Raw genomic sequence first — 20,741 nt, 5'->3', positions numbered from 1 at the left:
ACCCTGTATAGGGTTTCTGAGACTGTTAATCTTTACCAGAGCAAAAAGCCTCATCAGTTTCCCTTGGAGTGCAGGTAAATTTGAACGACTGACCTTGAGGTTAGTAGTCTAGCTTGTGATCCACTACACTACTAGGGTTCATTTTAGCAAACATTACAAAACCATAGTGATATCATTATAATAAATGAAATCACATGTAGAGGTGTTTGCACAATCTGTAAGTAAAATGATTCATGTAGGAACACTAAGAAAGGTTAGGATGAGTATGCCATTTGGTTGTGACTTTGAAGGGGAGTGGAAGGACACTGGGCAGAAAACAGAAAGAAGATTCTGAGCAGCAGAGTCAGGACACTGTGGATGTGCAGTAGAATGCAGAGAAATCTAGTAGGGATAACTACGAGATGAGACTGACACCAGAGGGTTTTTTTTCAAAGCTTTTATTGTGAATTGAGTGGAAGTTGTACATGGGAGGACATTGGTTTTGCACTCAACCAATCATAGTTTGTTTCATTGCAATGATTATAATCCCTTCCATACATCCTTGGTTAACAGTATTTGCTTCTCTTCCCTTTTTTTTTTTTTCTTTTCTTTTTTTGATGTGTGCAAAAGCACATTGGAATATATAATTGTTTAAACAACCAAAAGGCACACTCTGCAAGCCTGCCTCCTGGTCACCAGCACACAGCCTTTTTCTTTCCTTCAGTCTAGAGAGAGTCCTCTGCTGCTCTTTCTCTCCATGCCGTCACTTCTGCCTCCATCTCTAGTAGCACCAGCGTTTTAACGATGCAAAACTGATGAAAACATTTTTGAAAACTTAAAACAAATTTTTAATTCAAAGTTTCTTTCATTTTAAAAAGCATTTTATTGTGAATTGGGTGAAGGTTTACAGAGCAAATCAGTTTTCCGTTCAACAATCTATGCACATTTTGTTTCATCTCATTGATTGCAATCCCTACAACGTAACTTCACTTATTCCATTCCTCCCTGTGTTTCCTGCTTCTACTCCTCCTTTTTTCCTAACCCTTCTGAACTTTGTCTTTGGGTAAATGCTGCCCCTCCCAGATCTGAAGTGGTTGAGTATTCTAAGGTGTGCACTATTTCCCTTGTGTTATTGTTCCCCCTATTTAAGAACTTTTAAAGGATGTGAAATTATTATTATCTACATGGTCTTTTGGATAAAATTTAGATAGGCAAAAAGGAGGACAAGAAGAGTTTGTATAAAATGGAATCAAATTCCCATTTCATGTATTAATACTGAAAATGGACAAGTGTAATTAGTGTTACTTGCATACTCATTAAGTTCTACTTTTACATTAAAAGTTAATTCATTTAAACTCATAAGCCAAGTACTTCCTTGTTTCTAAACTTTTACTTTCTAGTTCTTTCCAAATCATCACATGGTAGGACTCAGATCATTGGTGGGTTTACATGCCTCCTATCCCAAAGCAGATGGATATATGTAGGGAAGACTTACTTGGACTGAGGGATTTTAATGTTCCTTTTTAACGTGGTGAATTTGTCAGTTGGGACTTATTCTATATTAATGAAATAAGCAATATTTTAAAACTAGAGTGTGTTAGTTAAGGGTGAGGGAAGAAAAAAAATGTTTCATATTAACAAGATCAATAATTGTGATGCAATTAAAGATTAATAAAATAATTCTTAGTTATGTTTTCTCTGTTGATTTATTAATTGAAGACAGTTCATCTTTAGTTATCTGCCAAGATTGCTGGCAGTTTTTCTATTCAGAAGTGTAAAAGACTAGTTCTCTTTTATCTTCTGCATTTGGCATAATTTGGCACCACTTTGCTGTATATGTGAGTAGCCTGCAAGACTAATTTGATGGAGAATGAATTTAAACTTTTGAAATAAATATTTAAATAAAAGAAATTTTTCTCACAAATTTTCTAAAAGTTCTTATAATAGTATTATTACTAGTCTTATGGTCAAATCAGGACTCTAAGGTTCAAAAAGTTGAACTAAATTACTGTATTCGATTCCTAGGGTGCTGTAACAAATTACCACAATCTATATGATGTTCTGGTGTGGCACTGTGGGTTAATGCACCAGATTGCAAAGCTGTTTGAACTGCAAGGTTGGCAGTTCAAGCTCACCAGCTGCTCCTCGGGAACCCTACACAGGGTCACTATGGGTCGGAGTCGACTCAACGGCACTTAACAACAACAACAACATATGGTGTACATAGGTCGCTATGGGTCGGTACCGACTCAATGGCAACTAAGAACAACAAAAATATGGTGTAAAACAATAAAATTTTATTCCTTCACAGCTCTTAAGACTTAAAGTCCAAAATCAAGTTGTTGGTAGAACCGCACTCTCTCTGAAGGCACAGTCTGTCTTAGGCCTTTCTCTTAGCTTCTGGTGTTGCCAGCAATTCTAAATGTTCCTTAGTTTATAGATGGATTACTCCAATCTCTGCCTCTGTTGTCACATGGCGTTCTTCCTGTGTGTCTGTCTCTGTATCTCTTTCTTATTAAAAAAAAAGAAAGAAAAAAGAGCATCAGTCCATCCTAAGCCAGGATGATCTCATTTTAACTGCCAAGACCCATTTCTAGATAAGGTCATATTCAAGAGTACTGGGTATAGGACTTCAAGATGGTTTTTTTTACAGGGACAAAATTCAACCCACAGAAACTACACCAAACAATGTGTCATTTCAAGTATAATTCTCTACCTGATCCTTGTTTAAAATATTAGACTCCTGGGACACTAATGTTCCTGTTTTGAATCAAAACGTAGGCAAATTGGAGGGAGATGGATTATCAAAGTCCAAATCGGAAGCAGACACTGCAACAACTTTCAACTTTAATTTAAATTGTCAATTTTTGTCAATCTTTATTTTTCTAGACTTTAAAAATGATTAAAATATGTCATTCACTGTCTTAAAATGTTTTCCAAACAAATGACTTAAACGAAATCTCCACAAGAGCAGGGGAGTTTATTTGTTGTGTTTACTAAAGTATTCTCAGTGCTTGGAATAGTGACTGGCACGTAGGAAGCACCCAATAAATACTTGTGGAATGAATCAACTCTATATTTGGACTCAAATTTGTATTTAAAGGTAAAGTTTCACTTTAAAAACACTAAAGAAAATTACTTGTAATATGTCTGCCTTGTTGAACGTTCTATTGGATTTTACATCTTTGCTTTTTTACCTTTGAGTTGTTTGAAGCCATTCTTTTTCACATCACTACAAGACCAGGGGACTCTGAGCACATCTTTACTTTCATTGGCTCAGAGGTCATGTTAGAAAATCACACCCTTTTATATAAGCTTGCGGCACTCCAAATCCTCAAACAGCACCCACTGATGACTAGAACATGTGATTGTGTTGTTGTTGTTAAGTGTTGTAGAGTTGGTTCTGACCCATAGGGTTTCCAAGGAGTGGCTGGTGAGCTTGAACCACTGTCCTTTTGGTTCAAGCCAGCTTTGCAGTTCAGTGCATTAACCCACAGTGCCACACCAGGAACATGTGATACATAGTCATCATATTACCAGATTTGTAAACGGATTGCTTTCAGCATGTCTGGAGATGGGTGTGAACCAATAATTTAATTGTTCATAACCAAATTTCCAGCATATATGATGAAACATTTTTTTATATTTAACATTGACAACATGCTTTGAAATTCACAATGTTGATAAAAAGAAATAAAGAGAAGTTTCCTTGCAAGCATCATCTCTTCCATACCAAATTTCTGAAAGCTAATATAAAACTGAAGGCCTTTATAAAAGGATAAGTATTCAAAGTAGATACTGCATAAGGACCAGGAGAAAGATACACCTAGAAAGTGGTACAGCTGGAATGATGGCATGTAGTGAGGAAGGTTCTAAAAGTTCTATTGTTAAGTATCCATTTACGTTCTCCCACTTTTTATGCCTCAACAATTATTGGCCTTGGTGTGGAGAAGTACTGGACTGCTAACTCCAAGGTTGGCAGTTCAAATCCACCAACCACACCTTGAAAACCTATACAGAGTCGCTATGAGTCAGAGCCAACATGATGGCATGTAAGTAGCAGAAAAACCCAAAACACCCATCATCAAAAAAAGACTCATAAAAAGAATGAATGGAATTTTATAATTGATCCATGTGTAGATGCACTGGAAGAGCTAACGTTTTTTTGGGTTTTTTTTTAATGTTTTATTGTGAATTATGTGATAGTTTATATGGGAGAACATTAGCTTTACATTCATCCTACCGTATATTGTTTCATTGCCATGGTTACAATCCCCTTCATGCTTCATCAACCAACCAAAGGGTATATCCTACAAGCCTGCCCCTCTGTCATCAGTACACAGCCCCTCTCCCTCTCTGGATCTAAAGTCCCCAGCTGCTCCATCTCTCCACGTCATCATCTCTGCGTCCATCTCAGGCATCACTGCTTCTCTGTGTAGGGTACCGAAGAGCTAACAGTTTAAAAAATATATATGCTCTAACAACATATTTTGTTTTGTCAATTGACATTTTCATATATGTTGTTGTGTGTTGCCTAGTCAATTCCGACTCATAGGCTGTATAGGGGTTCTGAGGCTTTAAATCTTTGTGGGAGCAGAAAGCCTCATCTGTCTCTTGCAGAGTGGTCAGTGAGCTCAATAGCTGACTTTGTGGTTCACAGTCCAATGCTTATCCTATGGTGCCATGGCTTTCCTTATTCATATATTGTTTTTGTTGTTAAATACCAACTCATAGCATTTCTATACAGGGTATTTGAGGAGCAGCTGGTGAGTCTGAACCATTGACCTTGTGGTTCAAACCATCTTTGTGATTCTGTGTTAATCCTACAGTGTCACGCCAGGACTCTTTTTCATATGTGTTGCTTTTGTGTTTAGTGCCATCAAGTTGGTCCAACTCATAGCTACCCTGTATAGGATTTCTGAGGAATGGCTGGTGAGTTTGAACCTCTGACCTTGCAGTTAGCAGTCCAGTGCTTATTCTACAGCATCACACCATATAGGCTTTCCTTAAACCAACGTTTTCAATGGTGACAATGTAATGTTGGGACTTCAGGCACAATATTGGTTGTCTCTGTTTCTCACTCTCCCGCCCCCCGCCCCGTAAAAATATACCCATTTTCTTTTTATCATTTAATAAATAATTTACATTACTTAAATCTCAAGAGTCAGGGGAACTGGAAATCATTGTTAATTTGGGATTGGCACAACCACAACTGGCATTGCCAAAGCCCCAGGAAGGGTTTTTAGTTGTCAAACATATTAAGATTGTATAACTGGCTTGTATGCAGTGCTTAGAGAAAAGCTCAGACACACAGATAGTTCACTTCTTTTTACAATGGAAAAGAGTTGATGAAAAACCTAAAAGGAAAGGGTTTGTCTTAGCTTGATTTGATTTGCTCAAACTTGGCATTAATCATGACCTGTTATGTTGTTGTTTGTTATTGTTAAGTGCTGTCAAGTTGATTCTGACTCACGGCGAACCTGTATGGGACTTTTGAGGCTCTAAATCCTTGCAGGAGCAGAAAATCTCATCTTTCTCCCTTGGAGTGGTTGGTGGGCTTGAATCACCGATGTTGTTGTTTGCAGTCTGGTAGTTATACCTGAGACACTGTGCTCCCATAGGCTGCCATACAAAAGTAAAGTAGAGCAAAATTTCACCTGTGTACCTACTAACATAACAACAACAACAACAACCTACTAACAAAGGAGCTCTGGTAGTATAGTGGTTACAAATCGGGCTGCTAATCTCACGGTCAGCAGTTTGAAAGTACCAGCTGTTTCCCAGGAGAAAGATGAGGCTTTCTGCTCCCGTAAAGATTTATAGCTTCGGAAACCCTGTACAGGGTCGCTATGAGTCTGAACCAACTCCATGGCATATAACAACAACAACAAACCTACTAACAACATTTGTTTTACTTGTGAGGAAGAACTAGAGTCCTAATGCATCTGCTAGATCAGTATTTCCCAGTTATAATAAGCCAGAGGATCATGTCAACTTACATAATTATTCTCTTAGCCAGTCACATCTGCTTTGCTCCAATGCACCCAACCACTTGTGGATATTTCTCACTTGGTAGCCCCCTTACTCTCTCTATGCAGCCATGCCATTCATTCCTGCTCTCTGTTTAATGGCTTCATTGCCGACATCTAAATACACAAGTGATCACAAGGCTTAAGAGAACAAAGTGACTCCTCTGTAAGCACCTAACCACCACAAAAAGCCCATTGCCATCAAGTGAGTTCTAACTCATGGAGATTCCAAGTGCTGCAGAATAGAACTTCTCCATTTGGTTTCCTTCGCTGTAATCTTCACAGAAAGGAGCTTTGGTAGCGTGGTGGTTATGAATCAGGCTGCTCAGGGTCAGTAGTTCAAAACTACCAGCTGTTCTGCAGGAGAAAGATGAGGCTTTCTGTTCCCATAAAGATTTACAGCCTCAGAAAGCCTGTACAGGGTCGCTATGAGTTGGAATCGACTCCACGGTACAATAACAATCCTCACAGAAGCAGATTGTCAGGCTATCTTCCATGGTACTTCTGGAATTGACCTGGTTGGATTTGACCTGTCAGACTTTATATTAGTAGTTGAACATAAACTGTCTGTGTCACTCAAGGGCCTTTAAGAAACTAAACTATTAGTTATAAGCGTACACATGAGATTTATTCATCATATGGAACTCTTTTCTAAATCCCCAAGATGTGAATAATTTTTCATATCAATGAACGACTGGGAAAACTTTGCTTAACTCAGTTCAATGACTAAAATCTAGTCTGAATTATAGAATATTTTTAAAGAAGATGTTTTGTTGCATTCAAGCTCACAGAATGAAAATAAACTCGCAAATGAGGAATTGGAGTCCTAGTGTGGCACTGTAGAATAAGCAAATCTAACTCCCCCATGTAAGTGCAAGAAGGCACCCACTCTACAAACAAGCCAGCTCTGGGAAGCCCATCCCTCTGACTCATGCTCTGGCTCTTGGTTTTGCTGCTACTTCTCTTCTACTACTTCTCTGGTGTCACAGTTTTCTGTCCCTGGGTTGAGGAGGTTCAATATGCAGGGATCTCAGAGTTCTGGTGGAGCAAGCACTGTAGGATAAACACTCAACCATAAGGTCGGTTTGAACCACAAGGACAGCAGTTCAAACTCACCAGCTGCTCCTCGGAAACTCTATACAGGTTTGCTGTGAGTCAGAACCAACTGGATGATACTTAACAACAACAACAGGCTCCAAAGAATACACTCCACTCCTCTCTCTTCTTGATGGTAGTGATCTCTGATCGGATTCACCCCACTCCACTTCCTGCTTCTGAGATGGCTCATTTTATATACATTAGCACTCCATGCTTTTACAATTAACCGTGTTAACAATCACTCACAACTGAATCACATAATCCATCAGCATTTCCCCCCACCTTCTCTTACTCAGACCCTAGAAAAGACAGATAATTCACTACACTGTAATGGATTACAAATTAATGAAAGCCATTCATTCTTTCTCTGTTCAGCATGATGTATGAGGTTTTTTTGAAGAATACCCAGACAATCAAAACACAGCCTTTATTCCAGTGGAGACCAAGGAATGCCCAATGATGAAACATGAATACTTTATGCTGTTTTCTTTAATTCTCTTTCCAAGATTTGTGTAAAACTAGAATAAAAAAGATAAACTAATTCTCTATACTTTCTTTCTTTTTTTTTAAAGTTGTTCAAGTGGGTTTCCCATGTCTTGGAAAACAAGATGGTGTGGCAGCTTTTGAAGTGAATGTGATTGTAATGAACTCTGAAGGCAACACCATCCTCCAAACTCCTCAAAATGCAATCTTCTTTAAAACATGTCAACAAGGTAATCATTGATGGGGGTTCAAGAGAAGGCTCAAGAGACTGACAGGTGTCATTTGGGCAAAGGTGAACTTGGATGTTCTGTATCTCATATGTTGGCTTTACTTTTAAGATAGCTCAGGCAACTATAATCACCTACTTATATTTTCCCTAATTTGTGTGTATGTGTTTATTACCTGCAATCTATGAAATCAATCAATGAAGAGAAATGGCATGCTTTCACCCTTCTTGTTTATTGCTTTTTAGGTAACGTTCTCCTAGAACAGTGATTGATGCATAGTATGAACTGAAGACATTTTTCTTGAATAACCTTTTTCAGTCCTTTCTGTCAACTTTCACTAAATGAAATGCTGATTCTTAGTCAGAACTATGACTCCTGAAGACTTAATAATAGTTAACAGTAATTGAACATTAACTTTATGTTAGACAACGTTAATCATTCTTTACATGCATTATCTCATGAACTCTTTCAGCAATCCTATAAATTACACACTACTATTTATAAATTCAGTTTACAGATGAGGTGAAATAGCCTGCCGTAGGTCAGACAGCTAGGAAGTGGGGAAGCTGAGCTTGAACCAGGCCAACCCAACCCCAAAGCATAGACTCTTGGCTATTAAATTATACTGCTTCCTGTCATCCAATAAAAATTCAAAGGCATAGAAGTTCCCTTTTGGTGTCCTGACTCATTAAAATAATACAAATAGTACTATTCTGAAAAGAATTTAAAATTTGAATCTGTAGCTAATAAAGTAAATGACTATAACAAAGCATTCCCCTCTCTTTCCCTTCCTCCCTATCTCTCCCCACAAAAAAGACAGAAATGAACTAAGATTAGAGTTCTTCAAACACCCAGAAAATTAAAACTCTTGGGATTGCATCATATTCATGAAGGCATGGAAATAATATGGTAGTAACTAAAAGGAGTCATGTTACTAGAGTCATTAACAGCTTGCATGAGCATTAGTGTTGGCAAATGTTAATAGTAGATTCAAAACAGATGGAAAAGGCCAAACAAAGGCACCTCTAGAGTGGATCTACCAGTAACCAATTACTACTGGGTGGATTCCAACTCATGGTGACCCATGTGTGTCAAAATAGAACTGTGCTCTCCAAGTTGGTTTTTGGGAGTAGACTGCCACGCTTTTCTTTGGAGGAACCTCTGGGTGGACTTGATCCTTCAACCTTTGGTTAGCAGCCAAGAGTGTTAACTAACCATTTGTACCGCTCAAGGACTTCCAGTGTGAATCAAGTAAGGTATAACTGACCTGAAGGATAAAGAAGGCAGTCAACTCAATTAGGAAGCACAGTTGGGAGATCAGCAGTATTCCCCAGGACATGGAGAGATACACATTTTCACTCTTAAGATCCTCACCAGTAAACATACAGTGACACATGATGAAATCTGAGTGAGGATCAAGGTAGGTCTCCTGGAAAGTCAACAGGCCTTAAACACACAGCTGAAGGAGACATTTGCATGTACATTAGTCTGGATATTGCTGGGAAGCACTTCACTTTATGCAGTGTGACAAATATAATAGAGTTCAGTATGTATATGCAGGCATGAAGGCAGTTCTCATTTATTACCTCCAGCCTCCCCACAAAGCCTGATCCAAATATAATTCTGATCTAAGTGCTATAGAACTAGAAGGATCTGTTTCTCAGACATGTAGACACAGAGATAGAGTCATAGGCACAACTCTTGGTTCACACATAAGGCCCATTTTATAGGATCTTTTGTATAAAATACATATTTTGGAAGGAGAAACCTTCATTCATTTGTCATTTTGTTGTTTTGTGGTGACACTTGTGTGTTTCTGTGATGCTGGAGGCTATACTACCGGTATTTTAAATACCAATAAGGTCATCCATGATGGACAGGTTTCAGTGGATCTTCCAGGCTAAGGCAGACTAGGAAGGAGAGGCACACAACTTCTGAATGTATAGCCACTGAAAACCTTATGAATGTCAACAGAACACTGTCAGATATAATTGAAGAGAAATGGCAACACATTTATCATCAAAAATAATGTTTCAGGATCTATCTTGAAGTGCAAAGATATCTGTGGAAGGATAATATCCATACACCACCAAGGAAGACCAATTAATACCACTATTATTCAAATGTATTCATGAATCACAAATACCATTTATGATGAAAATGAAGAATTCTGCCAACTTCTTCAGTGTGAAATTGATCAAACAGGCAATCAAGATGCACCAATAATTACTGGTGATTGGATTGTGAAAGTTGGAAACAAAAGGACGGATCAGTAGTTGGAAAATAATGGCATTGGTGACAGAAATGAGGCTGGAGACCAGCTGATAGAAGTTTTCAAGACCAATGACTTATTCATTGCAAATTCCTTTTTTAGCAACATAAAAGATGAGTATAGGCCTGGACCTTACCAGATGGACTATGTAGGAACCAAATTGACTGCAACTGTGGAAAGAGACCATGGAGAAGCTCAATATTATCATCCCAGACAAGGCCAGGGTCAACTTTGGAACCGACCATCAATAACTTCAATGCAAGTTCAAGCTGAAACTGAAGAAATTAAGATAGTCCATGAGAGCCAAAATATGGCATTGAATATATCCGCCCTGAATTTAGAGACAATCTCAAGAACAGAATTGATGCATCAGACACTAATGGCCAAAGACTAGAAGATTTGTGGGATGGCATCAAGGATATCATCCATGAAGAAAGCGAAAGGTCATTAGAAACACAGGGGGAAAAAAGAAAAGACCAAAGTGGATTCCAGAAGAGACTCTGAAACTTGCCTTTGAGCATAAAGAAGCTAAAACGAATGGAAGAAATGATGAGGTAAAAGAACTGAACAGAAAATTTCAAAGGGCTGCTCAAGAAGACAAAGTCAAATATTATGATGAAATGTGCAAAGACCTGGAGTTAGAAGTCCAAAAGGGAAGAACACTCTCAACATTCTTTCAAGTTAAAAGAACTGAAGAAAAATTCAAGAGCTAATGGTATTAAAGGAGGGAGTCCAAGCAGCACTGAAGGCATCGGTGAAAAACAAGGCTCCAGGTGTCAAGAAATTTGGAAGACAGTTTCCTGGTCAACTGACTGGAAGAGATCCATATTCATGCCCATTCCAAAGAAAGGTGACCTGACGGTATGCAGAAATGATCAAACAATATCATTAATATCACATGCAAGTATAATTTTGCTGAAGATAATAAAAATAAAAATAAATGATTGCAGTAGTACATTGACAGTAAGCTGCCAGACATTCAAGCTGGATTAATAAGAGAATATGGAATGAGAGATATCATTGCTAACTTCAGATGGATCTTGGCTGAAAGAATACCAGAAAGATGTTTACCTGTGCAAAGGCTTTCGTCAGTGTGGATCATGACAAATTATGGATAACCTTGCAAAGAATGGGCATTCTAGAGCCATTAATTGTGCTCATGAGGAATCTGTACATAGACCAAGAGGCAGTCATTTGAACAGAACAAGGAGATTCTGAATGGTTTAGAATCAGAAAAGGTTGCATCAGAGGTGTTTCTTGCACCATACTTATTCAATCTGTGTGCTGAGCAAATAATCTAAGAAGTTGGATTGTATTAGAAAGCATGTGGCCTCAGGATTAGAGAAGGAGTCATAAACAACCTGCAATAGGCATCAGGATTAGAGGAAGAGTCATTAATAACCTGCGATATGCAGATGATGCAACCTTGTTTTCTGGAAGTGAAGAAGACTGGAAATACTGATAAAGATCAAAGACTACAGTCCTCAGTATGGTTTGCATCTCAATGTAAAGAAAGCAAAAATCCTCAAAACTGGACCAATAAAAAGCATCATGATAAATGGGGGGAAAGATTGAAGTTGTCAAAAACTTCATTTTGTGTGAATCTACAATCAATGCTCATGGAAGCAGCAGTCAAAAACCAAACATTGGACTGCACTAAGCAAATCTGCAAAAGACCTCTTTAAAGTGTTCAAGATCAAAGATGTCAGGTTGAGGACTAAAGTGTGCCTACCCCAGGTCACAGTATTTTCAATGACCTCATATGAAAGTTGCACAATGGATAAGGAAGACTTTTTAAGAAGTAATGCATTTCATTTATGGTGTTGACAAAGAATATTGACAGTACCATGGAATGCCAGAAGAACAAACAAATCTGTGTTGAAAGAAGTACAAGCAGAATGCTCCTTGGAAAACAGGATGGCCAGACTTAATTTCTAATACTTTGGACTTATTATCAGGAGGCACCAACTCCTTGGAGAAGACATCATACTTATAAAAATAGAGGGTCAGTAAGAAAGAGGAATTCTCCCCAACAAGGTGGATTGACACAGCAGCTGCAACAATGGGCTCAAATTTAACAATTGTGAGGATGGTGCAGGACTGGCAGTATTTTGTCCTGTTGTGCATAATGTTGCTATGAATCGGAACTGACTGGACAGCACCTAACAACAACAATGGGGAGAAAGTAGAGAGATGTCAGTGTCAGAGCTGCCAAATAATCTCTGAGTTGATATTTCTAGATTATGATAACAATACACATCCCACCAAGTATATTGAGATTAGAGACACTCATACAGGATGTTGGATCCTCGTTTATAACATTGCATGTACCATCAGTTCTTCATTTTTATTTTCCCACCACCCAGACATACATTTGCAAAGGTACAACCAACCAGTCTTTTTCACAGCTTTGCTAAACATGAGAAAATGGGAAGTGGAACTTCTAAATCTTAGAGGAAGGATTGCCCCTGGACATGGATACACCACATAGTGTGGATGAGATTAGCTTTTCTAGTTTTAGAAATCAGTATCCTACAAAGAAAATATACCAATTAAAGTTTCTTTATATATCACCAGGAAGCAACCAATCTAAAAGTTAGTTCTTTCAGTAAACATCTGTTATGTACCTAATATATACCTGGAACTGTGCAGTCTGGTTCTATATGGTATTTACAATTTCATGTTGGCTGTAATCCACCTAACATGAATATATTTGCACGTTATTGTTAAGTGCCATGGAGTCAGTTCCAACTCATAGCGACCCTGTATAGAGTTTCCAAGGAGTGACTGGTGAGTTTGAACCACTGACCTTGTGGTTCAAACCTACTTTACAGTCCAGTGCTTATCCTATAGCACTACATTAGGATTGGGGATAAAGCAGATATTAATTGCACATGCATTCAATTAACATCCTCTCTATGAAAACATCTCATAAGCTCAGTGAGGACTGAGATTGTGTCTTTATTTATTGCTCATCCAAGACCTAGAACTGTGCACTACACATGGTGGACATCAATACACATTTGTCATAAATGAATGAACTGGAAAGACCAGAGAGGTGTGTACCAGAGAACCAGAGGTGCTGGGTGTAACAACAGAAAGAGCAGAAGGTTAAGGACCATGGTTTGATTCTCTATTGCTACCTAGAACACTGGTTTTTAGTTCAGAGTTTCTACCAATTGCATCAATGCACTCCTATTTTTCTGCTTAGTTCATTTCTTCTAATCCCCAACCCATAGATGGGTTGGCATCTATATATTGCATATAATTTATATTCATATGCATGTATATTTTGAATAATTGTAACCACACCAATGAGAAAAGGGGGTGGTGAACAAAGGGTTTGGTAAAAGTATGACAACAACTTTCTTACTTTACCCCCACTTGTGCTTTTTAGAACTCTAATAAACCCTTCTAAGTTGGCCTCTCTTCTGTTCTTATCCTTCCCCAACACCATTTTTGAGAGTCTCCAGGGATAGCTTAGAGTCCTGGTGTGGCACTGTAGGATAACGTACTGAACTAACTGGAAGGTTTGAACCACAAGGTCGGCAGTTCAAATTCACCAGCCACTCTTCAACTGCCACCTTCCAAAGGGGGTACATTAATACCCACTGCCAAAAGCCTGGTGCTGCTGACTCCATGGATAACTGGATGACGCCATCATGCCACTGGTCCTGTTTGACAATGGCACCAACCCCTCACCATTAGGCCTCAGATGCCATTTAAACATGAATGCCTGGCTCCTTTCCCGTCCCCATAAAAGCTTCTCCAGCACAGAATTGAAGCCCTGGAGCCTTTCAGTGCTCTAGAGATGTACCAAGAATTCATCCCACTGTCTGTAAATGAGTATTGATGTTAATACCATTCAGTTACAGTGTGAGTTAAAGAAGGTTTCATATATTGCTAGATTGGGGTAAGCAGAATAAAATATGCTTCGACTTCTTAAATGGGCCCCATACTGTTAGATGTTGGACTGAGGGAGGCAAAATCTTACTTTGAATATTTGTTGTGGCTGTGTGCCGTGGAGTCGGTTCCGACTCATAGCGACCCTGTACAGGGTTTCTGAGGCTGTAAATCTTTACGGGAGCAGAACGCCCCATCTTTCTCCCGTGGAACAGCTGGTAGTTTCAAACTGCTGAATTTAGTGGAGTACAACTCTCAAACAATAAGTCATTGCCATTGAGTGGATCCCAGCCCTATAAGGCACAGTAGAACTACTCCATGGGGGTTCCAAGACTGTAAATCTTTACAGAAACAGCCTTTCACAATACCAGAGTGACTGGTGGGTTTAAACTGTTTGTTGCTCTTTCATTTATCAGCCAAGCACTTAAGCATGGTAGCACCAGGGCTCCTTATAAGCAGTATGTTGTTGCTGTTGTTAGGTGCTGTTGAGCAGTTCCGACTCTAGTGGCCCTTGTTGTTGTTGTTGTTAAGTGCCGTCAAGTCTGTTCTGACCCATAGTGACCCTGTACTAGTGGCCCTATGTACAGTAAAATGAAACACTACACAGTCCTGCACCAGGCTCACAATTATTGCTAGTCTTGAGAGCTTATTGTTGTAGCCATGGTTTCAGTCCATCTCATTGAGGGCCTTACTCTTTTTTGGTGATCCTCTGCTTTACCAAGCATGATGTCTTGTGCTAGAGACTGATAATGTATCCAAAGTATGTGAGACAAAACTTTTCCATTCTTACTTTCAAAAAGCATTCTGGGTGTACTTCTTTCAAGACAGATTTGTTCATTCTTCTGGCAGTTCATGGTATATTCAGTATTCTTTGCCAACACCATAACTCAAAGGCACCAATTCTTCGATTTTCCTTAGTCACTGTCCAGCTTTTGCATGCATTTGAAGTGACTGAAAATACCATGGTTGGGGCCAAATGCACTTTAGTCCTCAAAGTGACAAGTACTATTTGTTGTTGCTAAGTGCTGTCGATGAAATAAGTGTTCAACAGAGACCAGTAGAGGTATCTGTGTTAAATAAATTATGTAAGTGGTGCACTGGAGAAAGAATGAAATCTTCACATTTGCTGTAATTTATCCAATAAGACTCAAAGAATATCTTTATAAATCTTGTTTGTCTTTGATGAAGCTGAATGCCCAGGAGGATGTCGGAATGGAGGCTTTTGTAATGAAAGACGCATCTGTGAGTGTCCTGATGGATTCTACGGACCTCACTGTGAGAAAGGTAAAGTACAGAGCTCCAGCTTCCTTGGGTTCATCCTTAAACAGCATGGGAATGACACAGGAGCTAGCTAAATAGAGCCTCTAGATGGATTTTAAACATGTTCCCTGAGATTACATTTCTATTCCCATTATAATGGCTGGTGACATTTTTTAAAGGCCCAGAAGTGGTTTTCTGTTAAACCCAATATGGGGTGACAGGGCAGGGAACTTTGGTTCAGTATCTGTACTCTTCAGGGTCTCTGTCCTCTGCCCCCAAATTCACTATATACACATTGTACTTTGGTATAATCTTATTAAAGTTTTGAGGTTTTATGCTTCCTTTCATTTGGAGCCAAAAGCTTTAATAACTAAAGTTAAACACTAACTTTTAAAAAGCTAGAATTACCAGTGGTTTGAAATTATCTTCCCAATAAAAAGCAGTTTGCGTCACAGTTATTAAGTCTAAAATGAGTTATGAAGTTACACGGCAAAGGAAAGGGTGGAAAGCATTTGTATAGTAAGTGCATCCATTTCAGGGGAATTCTTTTAACTGAATTCTGTGAAAAAAAAGATAAACAAAAGATGAGCATTGGTCGTCAAATACTTACATACAAAGAGCTTATATGGCCAGAGAAAGTAAAACATTTTCATCTTAAAGAAGAATATCTTCTTATTTGTCTTTATTTATTTATTTTATTTGCCTCTAATTGGAAGATCAAGGTGGGGTGTGAGGGCTGGAGGCAGTAAACGGAAAAGAGAAAATATTTGTAGTTTTAAGGAACCAAAAATCTTAGTCAAAATAATGACTCTAGACAAAAGTTAATCAGGCATTCAAATGGAGTAATATAAAAATTCTAGATTATGAAAAATTGACAGGTATACATTAAAAAAAATCTGATTTAATATAAAAACTTGGATCTAAAAAGAGACTTTTGAAGGCTTGAAAATGTAAACCGGTTCTATTAGTGACATTTCCAAAATGCTCCCAATGCAAACCTTATTTGGCATTAATCAGGGTTCTCTTTCCCTACCAGCCCTTTGTACACCACGGTGTATGAACGGAGGACTTTGTGTTACTCCTGGTTTCTGCATCTGCCCACCTGGATTCTATGGAGTCAATTGTGATAAAGGTAACTTGTACTTTCTCTTCCTTCCTGCCTGTCTTCCTTGTTTCTCTTTCTCTCTCCTTCACTTTTATTTTCTCTCTCCCTTATTTATTTCCTTCTTTTAAATTTTTTAATGAAAATAAATGTATCATTTCTCATAATAGCTCTGTAAATAGAGGGTATCACTCAGGGTAAAGCTGATTGCTAAAGTAACTCAGATTTCCAATTTTAGAGTAGCTTGGCATTGTTTTTCTTAAGTGCATCGAGTCAATTCTGACTCTTAGCATCCCTGTGTAAGGTTTCTGAGAAACAGCTGTTGTGTTTGAACTGCTGATTTTGTGGTCTGCAGTTCAGTGCTGATCCTACAACACCCCACCAGGAGTAGAAGTTTATTTTCACTCACAAAATGCTCCAGTGCAGGTACACCTGGTCAGTGGGCAGTTCTTCTCCATGGAGTGATTCAGGGGTCCTTCTGCCTGTGGTACTGCCTAGAGTTTGGGTGCTCTCTGGATCCAGCCAAGAAGCAGAGGAAAAGAGGGGAGTAGGCACTCTTTTTATTTTTTTTTTAAAAAAGCTTTGATTCAGAAGTGACCCACAAAGCCTCAGCACCTATTTCATTGCTAGGAAATTTCCTCAAGATCCTATTTGGATACAGATGTGAGAAACACCAATCCTGACTAGAAATTGTCTCCCCCACAGACAACTCACATTTAAGAAGGGGTAATTGGTGCATGAAAATTTGTGAACAATTATTTGTCCCTGTCATATAGGGTATTACTGTATCCTAAATCCATTTTATGAATGAGGATTTAAAATTGAGAAGTTAAGTGACTTTCCAAATTATCTGACCTAGAAGTTCACTAATTCCTATTCAAAGTTCTGCTCATGTTTTATTTCCTGCGAGATCCTGTTCCTCCTTTCTTAACATTGTAACACCATAGCCTGGGTTTTACTTTCAGAAGTGGATTCAAGCTTGAATATTACTGAATGAGTTTTGCCCACTTCACATCTTTCAAGTAGAAAATGCTAAAGAATCGCTTATAAACTGTGAGCTCTTAAGGAAGTGTCAAAAAGGCTAACAGCATGAACAGAATATTGTATTTTTAAATAAGTATATGCCTTGAAATAAAATGATGAATGGTACTTTTAAGAAGTGTCTATTTAGTGAAAACCAGCAATCAATTAAGATGGCAATTTTTTAAAATTTAAAAAAAAATTGTTTTTAAAGAAAGAAATACTAAGTAAAAAAAAAAAAAAGTGTTGTTAAGTGCCATCAAGTCAGTTCTGTTTTGATTCATAGCAACCCTGTATAGAGTTTTCAAGGAGTGGCTCTTGGTGAGTTTGAACTGCAGGCCTTCCTATTCCTTGTGGTGAAGTGCTTGTCCTACAATGCCACACCAGGACTCCAAAAAAAAAAAAGGAATTAGCATGAGTCACAATAATAATTTACAATTATGTGCTATTTTATAGTGTCCAAAGTGCTTTTGTACGTTTGTCTGATTTTACCCTCAACAAATTTTTTGGATATGTGAAGTATTATCTCATTGTTGGATAAACAAAATGAAATTTATAGGACTTGAGTACACAAACCCATTGTGGTTGACTCATCGTGCCCCTAGAGGGCAGAATAGAACTGCCCCATAGTTTCCAATCTTTATAGAAGGAAGCCGTGGTGGCACAGAGAGAAAGTGCTTGGCTACTGAGAGGTCAGGGTTTGAAACTACAAACTGTTCTATGGGAGAATACTGTCGCAGTCTTCTTCCATAAAGATTACAGCATTGGAAACCTTATTGGGGCAGGTCTACCCTTTCCTACAGGGTCACCATGGCATTAGATTTGGTTTGGTTAATCTTTTTGGAAGCCAACTGCCACATCTTTCTCTGGAGACTATGAACTCCCAATGTTCTGGTTAGCAGCTGGGCCCTTAACTAACACATCACCAAACTTCAGAGCTTGTCTAGTTTGACCCAAATTCACATCTTCAACTCCCCCATGTTGCCTGACTCAGGCAACCTGATGCAGCTCCTGGTTTCTCCACAAGTGGCTCTGACTCTGGGCAAATAAACTGATTTCTGTCTGTGCTATGCTTTGCCCATCTCTAAACTTGCAATTAAACTATTGAGCTAATTAAGTTATTTGAGCTCAATGAGCTGATTGAGATAATAATATATGAAAGCATCTCCACACTTTATAAAAATAAAAAGTGATCTTTTAAAAACTAAAATGTTGAATTTAAAATAGTTTTAAAATTTTGTATTCATAAAGATGAAGAAGGAACGACACTGATAATAATAGCTAAAGAACAAATATCTTGTTGTGAAACTTCTTTGTCTTTATTTGAATTTGTTTGACAATTAGGAATTTGTTGACGCAGAATTAAACTCATATTACTTATAAACTATTAAGACATAGAGCAAAATCTTCAAAGGTTTAAATTAAGAACTCATGTATTCACCAGCTTATTAGACCATTTATGAAACCTGCTTACCTAAATGTGGCTATTAGTGTAATTTCTGCAAGTGTCAATCGGAATATTCTAATGGTGACTGTACAGTTATTGTTGAAGGACTGTACCTATTTTTCTTCTAGGACTTTTGACATTTTGAAATACTTTCCTTTTATAGTAGAGACTTTCCTGCTTGTTTCTATCCAGTAATTTCAGAAAGTTTGTTAAAATTCCACTTGGTCTCACTGGATATCTGGAAATATTTTAAAAATAATATTTTTCACTGCCTCAACAAGGGGAGGCATTTTTTATTCAGGAGGGAGTTTGGAGCTTCTGAAAAATTTAATTACTGGCATGGAGTTAGGTACATAACATAATAACTCTGACTGGCTCTTGGGACATCTGCTATAAACATTGTTAGGACTTGCATATTGATCTAACATACTCTTCAGCCCCAGTGAAAGTTACTTAGTGTCTCTGGCTCATTTTCCTAGTCACAAACCAATGCACAAGAGAAACGTAAAGAAGCTTGGGCAGTCTGGTAGAATATTATACAAGGACTAAGAGTGTAGCGCTATAGGACCAATACTGAACTACAAACCATAAGATCGGCAGTTCAAACCCATGGAAACCCTATACAGGGTCACTACAAGTTGGAACCGTCTTGACATCGCTTAACAACACGATGAATGCGTGGCCAAATTATATGACTGGTTTTGTCACAATTTTTAACTTTCAATTAAGCTATCAGGTTCATTACATTCTACACATCAGGAAAAGAAAGTGCAGAGAGCCTGAATCAAGCATGCACTGATCCTCATGGTTTGGTTTGGTTTCCTCTTATTATCCCCAGGAGAAACAGAGGCAAGCGGGGAGACAGGACACACTTAATTAAAACAACTGCCCAATCCTAGCAATCCTAGCAGCAGATAGCAAAGAGGAGGCCAGAGATTTGATTTTCCTAAGTCCTACACCCAAATATTGTTGTTTCCTTCTATGAGAGACTTGATTTTGCCAAAGCAAGTACAGCATGACTTTACACTGGGAAACATTTAGGATTTAAAGCACAGCACACAGCTTACAATTTAAGAAGCAAGATGTTAGTAGAACTTTTTAGTTGTATTTTTACCCCCCACAAAGAAAACATACCCTTATGATGTTTGGGTTTCCTTTCTGATTTTCATATTAGAAGCTTACTTTACTATTGTTTATAGCCAATTTGGGGTCGGAACCGACTCAATGGCACATAACAACAACATATAGAGTAATAGATGTGGAGTTGCTGACAATCCAGGCTCTAAAGTTTGATCCCCTTTAGAGAAATAACTGTTTTTAGATATTTGTTCTCTCCTGGGCTTCATTTCTCTGGCTTCCCTGTTTTATATACTAGTGAACAGTGAAACTCAAGAAATTTACACCAAGGAAGAGGGGAGGAAAGCGTATAGGATGAATCAAAAACAGTGTGATTATTAGCTGCATAATCTAGTTCATTGATCATGGCTTTGAGGCGGGGTCAACCAACTTAGAGACCCACAAGCGCAGCCCAAAGCATTTCATTACAACACTGTCACCCCTGCTGCACTTCCGCCTCTTGACTGACACAACAACCGAGGACAGAAATCCCACCTTTGAGCTGGACTTAAGGGCCGTAGTGCAAGGAGATTCGTGTTTAACAGCGACCACACAACCTCCACTCGTCTGTCTGTCATGCTGTGGTGGTTTGAATTGCTGTGACTATGAGGACTATGCCACCGGTATTTTAAATAACCAGCAGGGTCACCCATGGTGGACAGGTTTCATATGAGCTTCCAAACAAAGACAGACTAGGAAGAAAGAGTGATAAACTACTTCCGAATCGCTAGTCATTGAAAACTCTATGAATAGCAGAGAAACACTGTCAGATACAGGAGCAGAAGGTGGGAAGGCACTCAGAATG

General features: G+C 38.5%; 1 protein-coding gene across 1 annotated transcript in view; it reads left to right on the top strand.

The window, feature by feature from the left end:
• WIF1 (WNT inhibitory factor 1) overlaps positions 1-20,741 on the top strand; it is a 123,396-nt gene that overhangs the window by 85,682 nt on the left and 16,973 nt on the right. Inside the window, 3 exon segments of the mRNA XM_006859523.1 lie at positions 7,679-7,819; positions 15,180-15,275; positions 16,288-16,383. Coding sequence (XP_006859585.1) covers positions 7,679-7,819; positions 15,180-15,275; positions 16,288-16,383 — 333 coding nt within the window.

This window comes from Chrysochloris asiatica, unplaced genomic scaffold (assembly GCF_000296735.1).
Source record: "Chrysochloris asiatica unplaced genomic scaffold, ChrAsi1.0 scaffold00033, whole genome shotgun sequence".
Taxonomy (NCBI): Eukaryota; Metazoa; Chordata; class Mammalia; order Afrosoricida; family Chrysochloridae; genus Chrysochloris; species Chrysochloris asiatica.
This window is presented reverse-complemented; position numbering and strand designations above follow the sequence as displayed.